The sequence below is a fragment of the Cupressus sempervirens genome, chromosome 4, assembly GCF_028749045.1.
Source record: "Cupressus sempervirens isolate cs-2001-9-10 chromosome 4, ASM2874904v1, whole genome shotgun sequence".
In the NCBI taxonomy this organism is placed as follows: domain Eukaryota; kingdom Viridiplantae; phylum Streptophyta; class Pinopsida; order Cupressales; family Cupressaceae; genus Cupressus; species Cupressus sempervirens.
Genome location: NC_143121.1, coordinates 93,687,347 through 93,702,080, shown reverse-complemented (window position 1 = coordinate 93,702,080; position 14,734 = coordinate 93,687,347). Strand labels below are relative to the sequence as shown.

At 34.1% G+C, this 14,734-nt stretch overlaps 1 protein-coding gene across 1 annotated transcript in view; it reads right to left on the bottom strand.

Moving 5' to 3' along the window:
- Positions 1-2,139: 2,139 nt before the first annotated feature.
- LOC149560097 (cytochrome P450 750A1-like) overlaps positions 2,140-14,734 on the bottom strand; it is a 45,376-nt gene continuing 32,781 nt past the window's right edge. Inside the window, exon 4 of the mRNA XM_089827564.1 lies at positions 2,140-2,301. Coding sequence (XP_089683690.1) covers positions 2,140-2,301 — 162 coding nt within the window. The remainder of the gene's footprint in view (positions 2,302-14,734) is intronic.

The window sequence follows — 14,734 nt, the reverse complement described above, 5'->3', positions numbered from 1 at the left end:
TTATGGCATGGGAATTCTTTTGTAGAGGGTTTTTCTTCCTGTCATTTTCTTCTCAAAAAACATGAATTTATAATGGTGTATGACTATATTAAAAGGGCATTGGTGTATAGGTCTGGGGGATTTTGTTTTGAGATGTTGTTGTTGGCTTTCTTGTAGCCAATATTGTAATAGATGAATACTTTCTAACTATTCTTATGTAACATCAATGATGTTGGGTTTTCTTTCCTCATTCTTTCTTGGTTAAGACTTTGAATTAGGTTTTATTAATAAAATATATAGTGGCCATTCCACTTTTGCCTTTAAAAAAAGATACATGAGAGGACAACCACAATGTATGTGGTTGTTAATTGGATGTGAATGGTGAGTGGATAAACAAAACAGATACAATGGCTAGTCAAGCATAGTTTATTGGGAGAATTTTTTGTGTAATGAATGTTTGAAGTCATTGCTGTTAATTACAATAACAATACACAAAAGAAAATACTACTTTGACAAGTAACGTGGATAGTGTATTAGTTATTCTAAATGAGATTTATTAATGACTATTTCGCTACCATAACTAGTTATACAAGCTATTAATTTGGCTCATGACACTCTTTGACAAAGATTATAATGTTCAATGTTGAATTTGTTTATGTGAGAGCTATTATGGCAAATGTTGGGTCCTTATTTTTGAAAGTGGGCATTATGCCTCGGTGAAAATGGCCAAAGATGCTTCTTTCAATAGCATTCAACAACCTTAAGAGACATTGATATTGTTTGAGTTGAATGCTATTGCTAAATAATAAATTAGCTTGTTAATCCTAACACAAATATAATATTTAGATATTTTATAAATGTTTCTTAAAAGGCAAGATGAAATTTTGGCATATAGATTGATTTTCTTATGTATCAAAGTAGATCAAAGCCAATTTGAGCATAGAGCGTAAGGGATTCTCATTGACAAGAAGAATGTAAGAATTTTGGTCAGAAAAGTTTGTTATTTCTTTTCATACTATTTTTAACTTGCAAGGAATAATATGATCGTTAAAAATTGGGGCCAATAGAGGAAGGAGAATGGTTATAATTCCAAGTTAGATTCTTCTTAAAGGAGGATTCATTGCAAGTAAAAGAACTTATTTTGCATGGACAATGAAAATGTGGTATAGGAAACTATATTTGTCCATTCAAAGAGCAAGGATGAAGTTTCTTTGCACACCTGAAGATATATTAGTTATATTTGGAGAAGATGTGGAATCCTAAAATAAAGGTCTTCCCATGTGCATATGTTTGGAGTTTTTATTTGTAGTAGAGGAGAGATTATTATTGCAACACTTGACAAGGTGTTGGATACACTTAGGAAAGATGTGGACTTCTATGGGAAAGGAATCTAGGGTACACCATTAAAAGGGTAACTAGACACACATGGAGGAGATGGGAAATTTCAAAGGATATGTATGTGTTTATGTATGAGAGATGTGTTTGCATTTTTATGTTCTCTCATTTTACAAACTATTATAGGATCTATGATTTAGACATTCACTAGTGGAGTCAATTTGATGCTTCTTGGGTCAGCATAAAAGATTAGTTAGGGCACTTCAACAAACTAGAGAGATTACAATAAAAACCCATATGTATGTTCCTCTCTTGTTGAAAATAATGTAATAATGGGCGATGGTAGAATTTTAAAATTAGTGTACGCTAGTTTTAGATTAGGTTAAATAAATTAAATTAGTATTATGTTAGCTATAGTTAGTTAAGGTGAATTAATGTTTGTATGAAGATTAATTTTTAAAAAGTAAGGTTTATTATAAATATTTAGGTATTATGTAATTCAATGTCTAAGTGGAATCATAAAATAATAATTCTATTGTTATTTTCTTTACTTTATAAATTATATAATGTATCTTTACCATTCACAACTTCAATAAGATATAAAACCTTTTAATTACTATCTCTACATTTTCTTATTTTCCCACAACTTCTGTTCTAGTCATCAAAGAAATTTTAAGTGGCCCATGTAGAGAAGTTGAGTTCATATTTAACTTATTTATGTAAAAAACCACCATTATTGCAAGTTTGATGAATTGCTATCTTATCAGGTGGTTGGATAGCGGGAGCTGCAACGAATAAAACAATACATTTCTTATTAAAAAGAGTCTAAGCTAGAAGCTTGGGGTCAACTTTTAAGGAAGGGATGGCATAGAGATGGTTTTTCCTTAAGACGGTGGCTCTGAACTCTTCTTCCATATCCATGTCAGTAGGATCACCTTCGAGCCTCCAGTCAAAGCAGTGCCAGAACTGAGACAAAACAAAGGACATCTGCCCAATTTCCATGTGCCAACCCGGGCAACCCCTCCTCCCTGTACCAAATGGCAGCATATCATATTCCTGCCCCTGGTACCCAAAGCTCTTGTTTCCCTCAAATCTCTTAGGCTTGAACTCCTCCTGATCTTCCCACACATTTGGGTCTCTTGAAATGGCCCACGCATTCACAAAGAGCTTTGTTTTCTTGGGTATGACATAGCCCTGTGGTCCTACAGTCACAGCTTCGCTATTCTCATGGGGGAGCAACAACGGTCCTAGCATGTATAGCCTCAGCTGTTGGAAATTAATGTCAACGTCTTTGACTTGTCCTCAAGCCCCACGCCCATCTACCCTGTCAGTTCACCAAAGGCATTCATGGACGATAGGCATTCATTTTGGTAGGTGAGAGTTTGAAATTTGAACGTTGAGAGGGAAAGGAAGAATATGATAAAAGGAATTTTTCAACATTCATTCTATTAAGAGCAGATCAAGCAGATCAGATTAGAAGTTGCAGAGAAGAGCAATGAACAAGAAGGAAAGAAGTTTGTGCCTGCAGCTGCATGTGATTCTTCCTTTATTCATACTGTAAGTTCATGGTTATTGGATTCGTCCTGTTGATGCAGTGATTGCTCCAGGAATTATTGTATGCAGCCATTAGAGCTGCAAGTTTAAAGTTTTAAAGTTATTAAAGTTGTTCTAGTTTTAGGGTAAATTTAGGGTTTTTTGGTTGAAGCCAAATGCTCCCAGATTTGTAATGTTTTTAATCTCAGTTGAATACAAGAAATCAGGCATACTCGAATCCATTCTTCTTCCTCTTCTATTCATTACATTTGAATAATTTATTTGAAAAGTTAAAGCTATGGCTCTTTGGTTTTAATGGTGAAAGCATTCGCGTTAAAATTGCATTAAGTTTTTATTTTTCTGTTGGAGCCGAGCTTACTTGGCATCTATTGTTGCCGAGCAAGTGTCGAGCAAATTGGCACTCAACACCATCAAGTGCCGAGAAATTTGTCACTCGGCATCATCAAGTCCTGAGTAAAACTGGCACTCGGCACCTTCACGTGCCGAGCAATTTTAGGGTGTTGAGTGAAATATTTCAAAGGTTTAAAATTAAATTTTTAATATTTCTCACATGGTATTAGAGCTTTGAGGCCCCACATCCACAGTGAGTTAGGGCATTTTTTTTTCTTGGGATATTTGACATGGTAGGAGATGCAAGAAAGATATGGCAACAACCACCATTATTCAATGGACAGAATTATGATATATTTGCAAAGAAGATGAAGACCATAATGGTTGCAAATGATTTGTGGGAGTTTGTGGTTAATAGATTCAATGATGTGACTGATCCAACTCAGTAAGCTGCCCTCATAAATGCATAGAAGACTCATTTGAAAGAGTCAAGGAGGAAGGATGCTAAGGCATTGAGTTTGATTGAGGCAGCAATGACAGAGACAGTTTTCCCAAAGATTGCAGCAGCAAATTATGCAAAAGAAGCATGGGATATCCTTGAGACAAACTTCAAGGGGACTGATAAAGTTTGAACTGTAAAGCTACAGAATATAAGGAGGGAGTTTGAGAACCTTCAGATGAAGGAAAATGAATCAATTGTAGACTTTAGTTCAAGGACCTCTAATGTGATTAACCAACTGAAGTCAAATGGAGAAGACTATCAAGAGCAAAGGATAGTGGAAAAGATATTGAGGAGTTTACCTCATAAATATGACAACTTGGTCATGACCATAGAAGAGGCAAAAGGCCTCACTGTTTTCACAATGGATGAGTTGATGGGTACACTTCAAACCCATGAGCACAGGATCAATAGATCTACTTCTTCATCTTCCCAAGAGCAAGCATTCAAGGCTCAGTCAAATCCAAGAGGAAAGGGGAGAGGAAGAAAAGGCTTAGGCAGGAACTCCAAAGGTAGAGGTTGAGGTAATGGAGGACAAAGAAATGCTGCAGCAGAAGGCTCAAATAGAACAGATGGAGCAAGTAGCTCACAAAATACTTCAAGAGGAGGTAAGAAAAACTACAACTCAAATCAGAGTAATGTAGAATTCTACTACTGTCATAAATATGGGCATTATGTAAATGAATGTTGGAAGAAGCAGAAAGATCAGTCAGGACAAGCAAATGTGGCTGATGTGAATATGGGAAGTGAAAACACTGCCTTCATCATGTGTAATATTGGTGAAGAAGGAAGCCCTAAGGTTTGGTACCTCGACAATGGATGTAGCAACCACATGAGTGGTAATGAAACCTTGTTCTCATTCATTGACAAGAGTTTCAAATCAGAAATTAAGATGGGTAACAATGGAACCCTGCCAGTTGTGGGCAAAGGATCTATTATGGTCCGCACCAAGAAAGGTGAGAAAAGGGAAATACAAAATGTGTATTTCACCCCTGGTATGAAGCACAATTTGATGAGCATTGGTCAGCTCATTCAAAATGGATACAAAGTGCTAATGGAGAATGACATGTGTGTCATTCAAGAAAATGATGGGAGCAAAAACCTACTTGCAGCAGTTCAAATGAAAAAGAATAGAATGTTTCCATTGAGGATAGAGACATGTTTCTCATCTCAAGTTTTTGATGCACCTCCCACACAATCAACTCTAAGGAGTGTGATTGAAGACCCCTCATGGCTATGGCACCTCAGGTATGGTCATGTTGGCTATGCTGGTTTAAATTTATTGTCAAATAAAAGAATGGTAGAAGGTTTGCCACATGTAGGAAATTCTTATGACAAGTGTGAGGCTTGTATTTTGAGTAAGAAACATAGGCTTCCCTTTAATTCTGAAAATTCTAGGAGAGCTAGATATCCATTAGAGTTAGTGCATATTGACCTATTCAATCCTATGCAAGTTACTTCCATTGGGGGGAGTACTTATTTCATGACATTCATTGATGATTTCAGTTGTAGGACATAGGTGTATTTCTTAAAGAATAAATTTGAAGCATTTGATAAATTTTTAGAATTTAAAGCCCAGGCTGAAAGAGAATGTGGACACTATATCAAGGTCCTAAGATCAGATAGAGGAGGGGAGTATACCTCCAATTCTTTTGTAAAATTTTTCAAGAAACATGGCATTAAGAAAGAGCTCACAGTCAGCTATACACCATAGCAGAATGGAGTGGCTGAAAGAAAGAACATGATCATTATTGAAATGGCAAGGAGCATGATGAAAGAGAAAGGTCTCCCAACTAAATTTTGGGGAGAGGCTGTGGCAATAGCAGTTTACCTAATTAATAGGTTTCCTACAAAGGCAGTCCGTGACAGAATTCCAAAGGAAGCTTGGTCACGAATAAGATGGACAGTTGAACACCTAAGGGTGTTTGGATGTGTTGCATATGCACATGTGCCTAAAGAGTAAAGGCAGAAATTTGATGACAAAGGTGTGAAATGCATTTTCATAGGGTACAGCCCAGAATCAAAAGCATACAGATTGTATGACCCATTGAACAATAAGATGATGCTTTCAAGAGATGTGGAATTTCTTGAAAATCAATCTTGGTATGGACAAATTGATGAGTCACCAAGAACTTCAAGCAAAGTTCCATTTATGAATGAAGAGGATGTTGATGAACAATAAGAAAAAGGAGAAGATAGAAGAAAAGGAAAGCAGGTTCAGACATTGCCGAGCTCCTCTAGGCATGATCGAGTGTTAGTGTCGAGTACCAGTGAAGACCGAGCTAGTCGGCAAAACAATAGTAGGGAAGATTCTAATCCCACACTCTCCTCCCTGTTACCAAGAAAGACCAAGAGTCTTAGGGAGATATACCAAGATGAAAGGTATGAAAATTATGATGAGAGTGTTAATTTTGCATTATTTTCTCATAGTGATCCAGTATATTTTGAGGAAGCTATCAAGGAGAAGAAATGGTGTAATTCCATGGATGAGGAAATAGATGCTATAGAAAGGAATGAGACATGGGAGCTAATAGATTTGCCTCCCAAGAAGTAAGTGATTGGAGTGAAATGGGTGTATAAGACCAAATGCAATGCTAAAGGCAAGATTGATAGGCATAAGGCAAGGTTGGTAGTCAAGGGCTACAAACAACAGTATGGAAGAGATTATGATGAGACTTTTGCCCCAGTTGCAAGAATGGAAACCGTGCGTGCTATTATAGCAATTGCAGCTCAACATAAGTGGAAGGTATTTCAAATGGATGTGAAGTCCGCCTTCCTAAATGGTGTATTGAAGGAAGAAGTGTATGTGGAGCAGCCACCTGGTTATGAAGTTGCAGGTGAAGAAAATAAAGTCTATAGATTGAAGAGGGCTCTCTATGGGCTCAAGCAAGCTCCAAGAGCATGGTACAGTAGGATTGACTCATATTTGATGAGAAATGGCTTTAGCAAAAGCAATGGTGAGCCCACTCTTTACATCAAGGCAGCAGATGGTAATGTATTGATTGTTATCTTGTATGTAGATGATTTGATTTTTGCTAGAAATGACAAGGCTCTAATTGGTGAGTTCAAAGAGGCCATAAAAAGTGAATTTGAAATGACAGACCTAGGTCTCTTGAAATACTTTCTAGGCATAGAAGTAAAACAAATGCATGATGGCATCTTCATCTCTCAAGAAAAGTATGCAAGGCAGATCTTGGAGAGATTTAAAATGCAGAACAGTAAGGCGGCCCCCACACCAACAACAATAGGTCTGAAGTTGAGCAAGGAAGACTCTAGCAAGAGAGTGGATTGAACACTATACAAGAGCATGGTTGGAAGTCTAATGTATTTGACAGCAAATCGGCCAGACCTAATGTATGCAGTAAGTCTGATTTCCAGATTTATGGAAACCCCAAGGGATTCCCATTGGCAAGCGAGAAAAAGGATCCTAAGGTATGTGAAAGGTACCAAGGGATTTGGAATTTTGTATACTACATCAAATGAATTCAAGTTGATTGGTTACACTGATAGTGATTGGGTTGGAAGTATAGATGATAGAAAGAGCACTTCCGGATACATGTTTCATATGAGATCAGGTGCAATTTCTTGGGCATCCAACAAGCAACCTATTATTGCTCAATCTACAGCAGAGGTTGAATACATAGTAGCAAATACAGTAGCATGTCAAGCAATTTGGCTAAGGAGGATCTTGACAGATTTGAATGAAAGGCAAGGAGATGGAACCATAATTTATTGTGACAACATCTCATCTATTGCATTATCCAAGAATCCAGTTTTCCATGGGAGAAGAAAACACATTGAAATCAGATATCACTTCATCAGAGAGTTAGTGGAGAATGGAGATATCAAAATGAATTTTTGCAAGTCAGAGCAGCAGCTAGCAGACACTTTTACCAAGCCATTAGGCATTGGAACTTTTGTGCACCTAAGATAGAGTCTTGGTGTAGTTGATTTGGATCAGTAGTGATCCTTTTTTGTGCGTCTCGGGACAAAGGGGGAGTTTTGGAAATTAATGTCAACGTCTATGGCTTGTCCTCGAGCCCCACACCCATCTACCCTGTCAGGTCACCGTAAGCATTCATGGACGGCAGGCATTCATTTTGGTAGGTGAGAATTTGAAATTTGAACGTTGAGAGGAAAAGGAAGAATATGATAAAAGGAATGTTTTAACATTCATTCTATTAAGAGTAGATCATGCAGATCAGATTAGAAGTTGCAAAGAAGAGCAGTGAACAAGAAGAAAAGAAGTTTGTGCCTGTAGCTGCACGTGATTTTTCCTCTACTCATACTGTAAGTTCATGGTTATTGGATTCGTCCTATTGATGCAGTGATTGCTCCAAGCATTATTGTATGCAACCATTAGAGCTGCAAGTTTAAAGTTTTAAAGTTATTAAAGTTGTTCTAGTTTTAGGGTAAATTTAGGCTTTTCTAGTTGAAGCCGAATGCTCCTAGATTTGTAATGTTTTTAATCTCAGTTGAATACAAGAAATCAGGCATACTCGAATCCATTCTTCTTCCTCTTCTATTCATTGCATTTGAATAATTTATTTGAAAGGTTAAAGCTATGGCTCTTTGGTTTTAATGGTGAAAGCATTCACGTTAAAATTGCATTAAGTTTTTATTTTTTCTGTTGGAGCCGAGCTTACTCGACATCTATTGTTGCCGAGCAAGTGCCGAGAAAATTGGCACTCCGGCACCATCAAGTGCTGAGCAATCTATCACTCAACACCATCAAGTGCCGAGTAAAACTGGCACTCAGACACCTTCACGTGCCAAGCAATTTTAGGGTGCCGAGTGAAATATTTCAAAGGTTTAAACTTAAATTTTTAATATTTCTCACATCAGCGACTCTTTATCACACATTACAGATAGTGCATCTTGGGAAGGTCAGATTCAATTACCATGCGATCTTCACCTATAATAGAGTCAATTTCCTCCTGTAGTTTCTTGGCCACCCGGGGATGCCTGAGCAGAGCAGTGATTGCCCATTCCATATTAGTTGCTGTTGTCTCCATCCCACCAATGAACAGATCCTGTTCAAACATATATTGTAGGACTAAATTGTTTGGTTTGAGGGCCTTGTTATATATCTATTCAAAGAATTACGTTATACAATGGCTCAACCGAATATGACAAAGTCGAATAGCTTACGAACAATAACGATAAATATCAAGAAGATACTTATGCAAATAATTGAGATGTATCCGTGGAATTGTCTGGAACAGTCAACGATAAAGCGTCACACATTTTAAAACGTTGAAAAATCAAAAAGTCCGTAAAGGTTAAATGTGGCTTGAGATTATATTAATCTATCTTGTTATAAAAACTATGAAACTATTATGTTCTAAATTTTTTAGTTTAACTCATACTCCTATTTTTTAAAAAATCTCATCCTATCTATGTTTCTAAATTGTATTGAAAAATGATCAAAGATACTCTATGGTAAATGATACTCCAAATAAAATAATAGTTCTTTAACCAAAATAAGAGACATAAAATTAAGAAATGCAAGCCACAAATATAAACCATAGAAGAGAATTCAAATTATATGATTATAAGATTCCTATGAGGATATAAGATTGCAAAATTATGTTTGGTTCTTCTTAGTGAAGTGAAAAATTTAAATACAAATAAATAAATAATAATTGTATCATTTATTTTATTATGGAATACTTTATGTAGTCTGATAAATATTATTTATAATAAAATAACATTGATAAAATATTACTCATATAATAAAAAAATGATTAAATGAAAAGGCATGGAAGAAAAATCATTTTCTTATTTATTTTTATTTGATTATTCCATTGAGAAGATCACATAATTTACATCTCACTACTTTCAAGTACAACAAAATCTATTAAAAAAACTATAGTACCAACAAGTGTTGCGTGCAACTCGAGTCCCTACCTATGGTGGGGTAGCAGGAAGATGTAGATGTCTTAGCACAAGTTCTGTCACTTTGACATATAAAAGGGTTGCAATCAAGTGGAAAAGCATCAGTCTGTCTTATGAATTCAAGAAATAAAAATTAAATGAAAACTAGCATAGAGGCATTGTACATTAATCTTCTATTAAAAAATAAATAAATAACCTTATTAAAGTTCTCTTAAAAAAGAAATTAAACAACCTTATAAATCTGCAACTGTTTTAAACAACCTTGTTTGTCTACAACTCTAATTGCATTATTAATCTAAAAAATAAAGATTTGAATTTTTTTTAAATTAAATAATAGTGAAATTAACTCCGAACATATGCTCAGAAGAATTTAGGGGTCACCAAAAATTTCCATAAAACTCGAGTAAAGTTTTCTCATTGGTTTTGGACTATAAAAAATGTTGGACACCATCAATGTCATAAGTAGAGAAGATTGATAATCTAATTGGAGATGACAACCTACCTTGAAAAATAACCAAAAGATGTGAATCATGAAAATATGTATTCTTGATTAAATATTTAATTAAGGCTTTCACTTATTGAGCATGTGGAAAACACAGACCTAGAGTCAAAAATTTATTTTGAGAGGTAGAAATTAAGGCTTTCACCTATTGAGCATTGGATATTGCATAGCCATGTAGAAAACACAGACCTAGAGTCAAAAATTTATCATAACTAGTAGAAACATATATGCCAATAGGAAAATTCAAACATTGTAAATTAATTAAAAGAAATGAGAAAGTTGCCAATCTTGTCTCCTCCTACTAAAATGGTAATAAATGCCAAATGAAAACACAAAGTTAGTAAAGAACTAGGGAAAAGTGAAGGAGAAAATGCTCAAAAATTGTGTCATCACAAGATTGGCCTTGAATACTTTCACAATAAATCTTCCACTTGTATTTCTGAACTTTACATCTCATAATGGCCTCCACACAAATCAATCTCAGAATTTTGATAGAGAAATCATCATCAGACCAAAATGTCTCCCTTCAACATGTACATATGTCATCATTAATAAGTTTTTAAATTTTCACATGAGCATGGTCATTGATCCCCCCAAAAAAAAATTTAAGTTGATGAAGACCAAGATTTGTTTAAAAAAATTTAAAAATTAGTGGACCTATTCCTTTCTTGAAAAGTATGAAAAACACCAAAGTCATTACAAGCTTTGAGCATTACAAGGTTCTTAGCTCTTTTTTATATTCCAATTTGGTATCTAAATCCCCTTATGAAAATTTATGATGTTTAGCTAGTGGCTTTCCACCCATTTTAACATTAACTAAATTAATTATTATAATAATTTCTCAAATCTTCAATTTATATTTTTAATAAAAAAAAATATAAATAATGTGCAATCTATCCTTATGACTAATAACTTATAAATTGTGAATCTCCAATATTTTAAACCATACTTCATATTCATATAAAAAAAGGGAAACCAATTGACTTCAACCATTTTGTTTTCTATATATATAACACTACATACTATACTCAGATACTATTACACCAAACTTGTATTTTGGATATATTGACAATATAATCTTACAATTTTTATTTCCAAAAGTAAACATCCAGAATAATATTGTTTTAGTAGGTAAGTAGTTTCGAAATGCAGAGGCGAGACAAAATTGTTGAATGCAATTGGAGAAGCACCAGCTGAGAATCCATGCATTTCACTTTGTACTACATTGGAAAGCCTAAATGGACAAGCATCTAATTCACATACATCACATTCTTCTTGCTAATCTCTCCTTCAATGAAGCCACATTTGGGTGGGAACTCTAGGACTTTAATGATTGACTATGAATACCTAGTATAATTTAATGGTCCACATATCATTGGAGCCAAAAATAGAAACTCCACCTTTAGTCGAAAAAAGGCATATTTTTTAGGAAAACCTACTTTAGAAAAATCAAAGATTGCACAAAGATTTCATAGACATTCATCAAAATTGTCCAAGAATTTATTGTTTTTATTGGGCCCATAAGGAGGTCTTGCTCTAATGGTTAGGATCATTGGATCAAGCTAGCATGCCCCCTTAGTGAAATTGGAGATTTTTCTTCTCTCACACATATATGAAAATTCCCACATACAATTCACAGCTATAAAAACCTCATCATTGTCCATCTTCAAATTCTCCACAATTGTCTCCTCATAACAAAATGGAATCTCTAGAGAGGCCGCATCATCAGACTACATTTTTCCAGTTTCTGTACTTGTACACATTAAGAGCTCATAATTATTTTCATTATCATGAAAATACCATTGGAGGGTAGTGATCTACACTATAGACTTTTTCAGCTCCAATTCTCATAACATCCTTATCATAACAACAGTTGCCTTGAGTGCTTCTAAATATCTCCTCACTCATTAGTTTCTCCATTAAATCCTCTTGCACTAAAGAGTATTCAACTGAAAAAGGACCACTGCCTTGAATTGCATTCGACTGATTGGTACTTGGAAGCTCTTTATGGTTAGTGAAGTTCCCATCCACCCTATCAAGTTGTGGTATTAGTGATATATTGTCTTGAACAAATGGGTTTCTCCAAAAAGACCATTCACTCAAACTCGAATCAAAATACAACATTCATTCATCCAATCTATAGTTCAATAATGAAATTCCATTACAATGATCCATAACCTCATGATCATAGTAATTCTCCATCAGAGAAAAATGGAGGAAGATGGGAAGAGAAAAAAGATTAAAGTAACTACGCGGTACTATATGAAATAAAGGAAGATGTGAAAAAAAAATCTATTTCTCTTATGATACATAATGATAAGTTTTTCCAAGCCCTTCTAACAAAACAATCAAATATGAAAATTCGAAAAAAAATTCAACTTCACTTTAAGATAAAATTGCCATGATATACTAGCTAGATATAGAAAGAGGATCTCACAACTTAAAAAATTACCCATTTCTAAAGATTTGGTAAAGCATACAAGATGTGGAAATTAGACCACAAAAACTATACAGAGTGATCCTAATTTCTTAGCTCTCAAGCCCTAAAATTGCAATGTTCTACACTTTGTAGCCTATTTACTCATAATCAACACCTATAGAGATAAGGAGTTAAGATATTACATGAAATGTTAAAATTTTGATGATATGCTATAGAGAAAGAGTGGGTATTTGAGATTGATTAATTTGTTTGAAGTGATTAAAAGTTGAATTGGTACATCTAGACCTAAGGATAATTGATTAACCCCTCCCTCCCCCACACGACACCCGCTAACCCTCTCAGTTAATCTAAATAATTATCACAATTTTATTATTTTAGATATATATGTTTAATTATATTTGTAGTAAATGACCTAAGAGTGATGGTTAGGGGTCTACTTAATTTATGTGAGGGTAGATGATTTGATTAAAAATGCTAGGTCATAGTTTAATTTAATGTATAGAGTTAAGATTCAAAGCTATTTAATGGCTATTATACTTATATTTAAACACATGCACATGTTTAAAATGTACTCAACAAGGAAAAATTCTCAAGGTTTGAGAAGGGTCATCCTAAGCTCAAACAAGTACACTCATCTCTTGCAAGTATAAATTTCTAAAGAACTTCCCCCTTATAAGTACTTGATTTTATTTTTACTTAGTCAATGATTTAAATGTTGGACAATAGGAAATTGAAGTTAAAGAAATGGATATTGAAGAAGGTCCATCACAAAGTCAAAGAATGATGTTCATTGAGCTCTTTAGTTCATTAAAAGTTAAATTTATTATATTTGTATCTATGTTGTATTTAGATAAAATGATATAATACACATATGTTTGCAAAGAAGATTGTATCTTAAGACATTTAAAATAAATAAATCTTGTAGCCCAAGATCAAGCAATAGATGAGAATGTTAGTCTAGCTTAAAGATTGAAGAGGAAAATTAATCATAGAAACATATATCATTTCTTTGAAATGGTTGTGGAAAAAATTAGAGAACTTTCTATTCAACCTACACATACTACGAAGAGGAAATTGAATAAAAAGTATAAGGAAATACTTGTATAATATGATAGTCTTGATACAATAGAGAAAACTCAATTGTTATTAATTTCACTTCTTAAAGATGAATTAATAGAGGCATTAAAACTGTTGGGTATAGATAAAAGTATGAAAAAGATGAGGACTTCTCAACTACAAAAAAAAAATTCTTAAGAGCCTTAAGGAAATATTGCATTCCATTGAGAAAATAACTAGATCTACAAATAGATTCATTACATGAGGAGTGATAATAAAATCTATTTTTAAAAAGAAAATGTCCCCCCAACAAAGATATGTTCACTTACATCTGATATTAGGTATGTATCCAGAAGAAAATATTACATTATCTAAAAGGGAGAAACAATTTGGATGATAGTGCATTACAAAGAAATTGGGCACTAATGTGTAGAGGTCCTCTATCTAATAGGATTGAGGAAATGGTTAAGAACTTAGTTATTCAACTTTGGGTTGATAATACTCATCCTTTACGAAATAGAAGAGACATCATAAAGAAGAGGATTGAGCCTAACTTGAAATATGTGCAACATAGAAAACATTCATTGGATGTCACATAACATCAATTGTATATTTCATTCTGTAATTTAAATTGTGACATAAAGATTGGACAAACAATATTTGAAACATTAAAGTCCAATATTGTGAGGATAAAAAATTATTTTGAAACTTTTTGTTGCTGATATCATGCTGAATTTTATCTGTATTATCAAGGGTTTTGAAAGATGATAGAAGAAAGTCGTGGTTCCCCAAGTGCTTTTCCTAAATGACAAAACCAATTCATAATGTCTATCTTATGTGAGAAGTCAGATGATTGTGCAATAGGTGAAATATATTGCATTAGAGGAACTTGTGAAATATGTAGTAACTTGACAAAATTTTCTTTGAGAAATGAAAATACTGATATAATGAGGATGATCAAATGTAAGAGATATAAGTACATAAAGTCTAAAACAAAATTTGGAAAAGCATTAGCAAGGTCGGCATATGTAGAGGATGAGATAACTACTGAAGGAATTATGTCAAATTTTTGTAAATTATTTCAACCATATATACCTCATGCCTTTTTTTCCCATGTGATAAGAAAATAAGTTTCAAACAC